A 2,198-nucleotide genomic window follows, 5' to 3' on the forward strand; every position below is an offset into this window, starting at 1 on the left:
GCACTGTACAGTTCTTCACACAATAAATACGGAAATAATAGTGAGAAAAATAGGAGGAAAGAAGATCAAAGCCATGCAATGATGTTCCATGCAGAGGGGGCAGCACAGATGATGACATGAAAGCAGGAGTTGGAGTTCGGAACGAAGAGGAGGATTTTTCCTGAGTAAAACAGTCACTCCCCTCCTCCCTGAGCCCTGATATCATGACTCCCCCCTGCAAATAATTCCACTTGAATGCAGTCCCCTAATAGTTTTACCTTGAGTTGCCTTGATGCACGCACATCACACTAAGACTGATTTCCCAGTGCAAATCACCTGCACAAATTCCCTCGGTACTCCCACTTTCTCTCCTGTTAACCAGCTATTAGCAAGAGTCCCTGTGCTTCAAGGCACAAACCATTATCCAAATAAAACAGGTCAGAAAGATTCTTCCTTTAATGGGAAAATTATTGCATAACTAACTACTCGGTTCTTTCACCTTTCTCTAAAACATTTTGCATACATCATTGTCAAGAGATAGGATATTTATTTAGATAGTCTGCTGACCTGAAACAGCATTTTAATTTTATGTTCCCACTTTACAACTATATCCTCTTATTAACAAGACACTTGTGTTATGTACAGCTAAATGCTTATTATTCCCCTAAGAAAACCCCACTTCAGTTGCAGTATTAATGCAATTAATATTAACTAACCTTGTAAAGAATGTGGTTTAGATGCATCCACAAAGTTTCCCTGATGATCACACGGGTGAAAAATTAGCTGTTGCAAAACAGCAGGACATATTGTAGAGAAGCTTGAATTTGATATGTGACTGTCGTTTGGTATCCCATGCAAAGAAAATATTTCCTCACCAGTCAAGCACTGGAACAAAAAGGGATTTTACCAACTTAATACATGAATACAAAACCAAAAAAATGTCATACAGTAAGAAATTCAATATACCATGAAAATACTGTAACGCTTTTTCAAGGAAGCGTACACAGTGTTTGTACGCTGTGCATGAAAACACTGCGATTGCTTAATGTGAAGCAGAAGTGATTCAAAGTATTTTACGGAAGGTGAATCACAAATCAATGAAACGTGTTTTAAATAGATATTTGCAAATCTTATGCCTTACGAACCAGGACAGTTAAACCTTACAATGTATTCAGAACAATAACCAATGGAGCCTTTTCGGGAAGTCTACAGTGAAAAGCCCTTAGGAAAATAAACCAGTAGGAGCTGAGAACTCATAACATACAGATTATTTCTCTTAGATATAGTTAACGACCTTGTTCCTAGAAATACAGAATGGATTACCAGTATTTTAAAATACTAACAGATTAGTATGAATTAGTTCACAAAAATCTAAACCATGTTATATGTAGAAAATAGGTTATGGAGAGACAATACTTCAGACAGCATGAATTAGTAAACTTGAAACTTGTAACTTTGGCTACATACAAACAAATAAGTGAGAAATACCATCAGACAAGAGCTCTTTTATGTGAAGATGAGAAACAGCATTTTATTTAATTACTATTATTATTTTGATCAGGGACAAACCCAGAGGATAATGATTCCTATAAATGATTCATTATTATAAGTCACCCCATCCTCTCAGTAAACTCCTACATACATCCAAGAGCTAAAAAGCAAGCTTGCATGAGTTCACTGGCACAATTAAAGGATTAATTAAAAGATTAAATCTATTAGAAGCCTTGGATTGGAGCAACTCATGCTTGCACACTGCAAATCTCTGCATTTACCTTTGGAGGATAAATGCTTTAAGACAGCCACACTGCTGCAAAACCATAAGCTATTTATTTTGTAAGACTGATGGATGATCTCAGCAGAGAGGAAATTCAGCCTCATGGAACAGGGGACTGAGAATGACATCCTGACTCCCCAGCTCTACCATCACATCTGTCCCCTGCTATTCAGTAGGCCTTGTCATAGCGATTAGGTGAGTGGACTGGCTGTAATGTGACTATCATCCAGTGTTTAATAAAAAATTTCAAAGTCATATAACTAATCATGTCCCCAAACTGTTAAAAAAATATTTTTAAAATGCTTTCATCAAAACTGTCGAGGACTTAAATCAGTAAAAATTACATAAAGTATTCAGGCTTAAAAAAATTAAATCATCAACTGTTATTCAAATGGATGTTTACTTTTCTCCTGCTAAGGCTCTCCAAAAACGATTCATCAATGTG

General features: G+C 36.4%; 1 protein-coding gene across 1 annotated transcript in view; it reads right to left on the bottom strand.

The window, feature by feature from the left end:
- Positions 1 to 864, bottom strand: part of SLC39A8 (solute carrier family 39 (zinc transporter), member 8) — a gene marked incomplete at its 5' end in the record, with an annotated part of 16,154 nt that extends 15,290 nt beyond the window's left edge. Inside the window, one exon of the mRNA XM_010156160.1 lies at positions 696 to 864. Within this exon, the coding sequence (XP_010154462.1) occupies positions 696 to 864 (169 nt within the window). The remainder of the gene's footprint in view (positions 1 to 695) is intronic.
- Positions 865 to 2,198: the final 1,334 nt, after the last annotated feature.

Source organism: Eurypyga helias, unplaced genomic scaffold (genome assembly GCF_000690775.1).
Source record: "Eurypyga helias isolate BGI_N326 unplaced genomic scaffold, ASM69077v1 scaffold12027, whole genome shotgun sequence".
In the NCBI taxonomy this organism is placed as follows: domain Eukaryota; kingdom Metazoa; phylum Chordata; class Aves; order Eurypygiformes; family Eurypygidae; genus Eurypyga; species Eurypyga helias.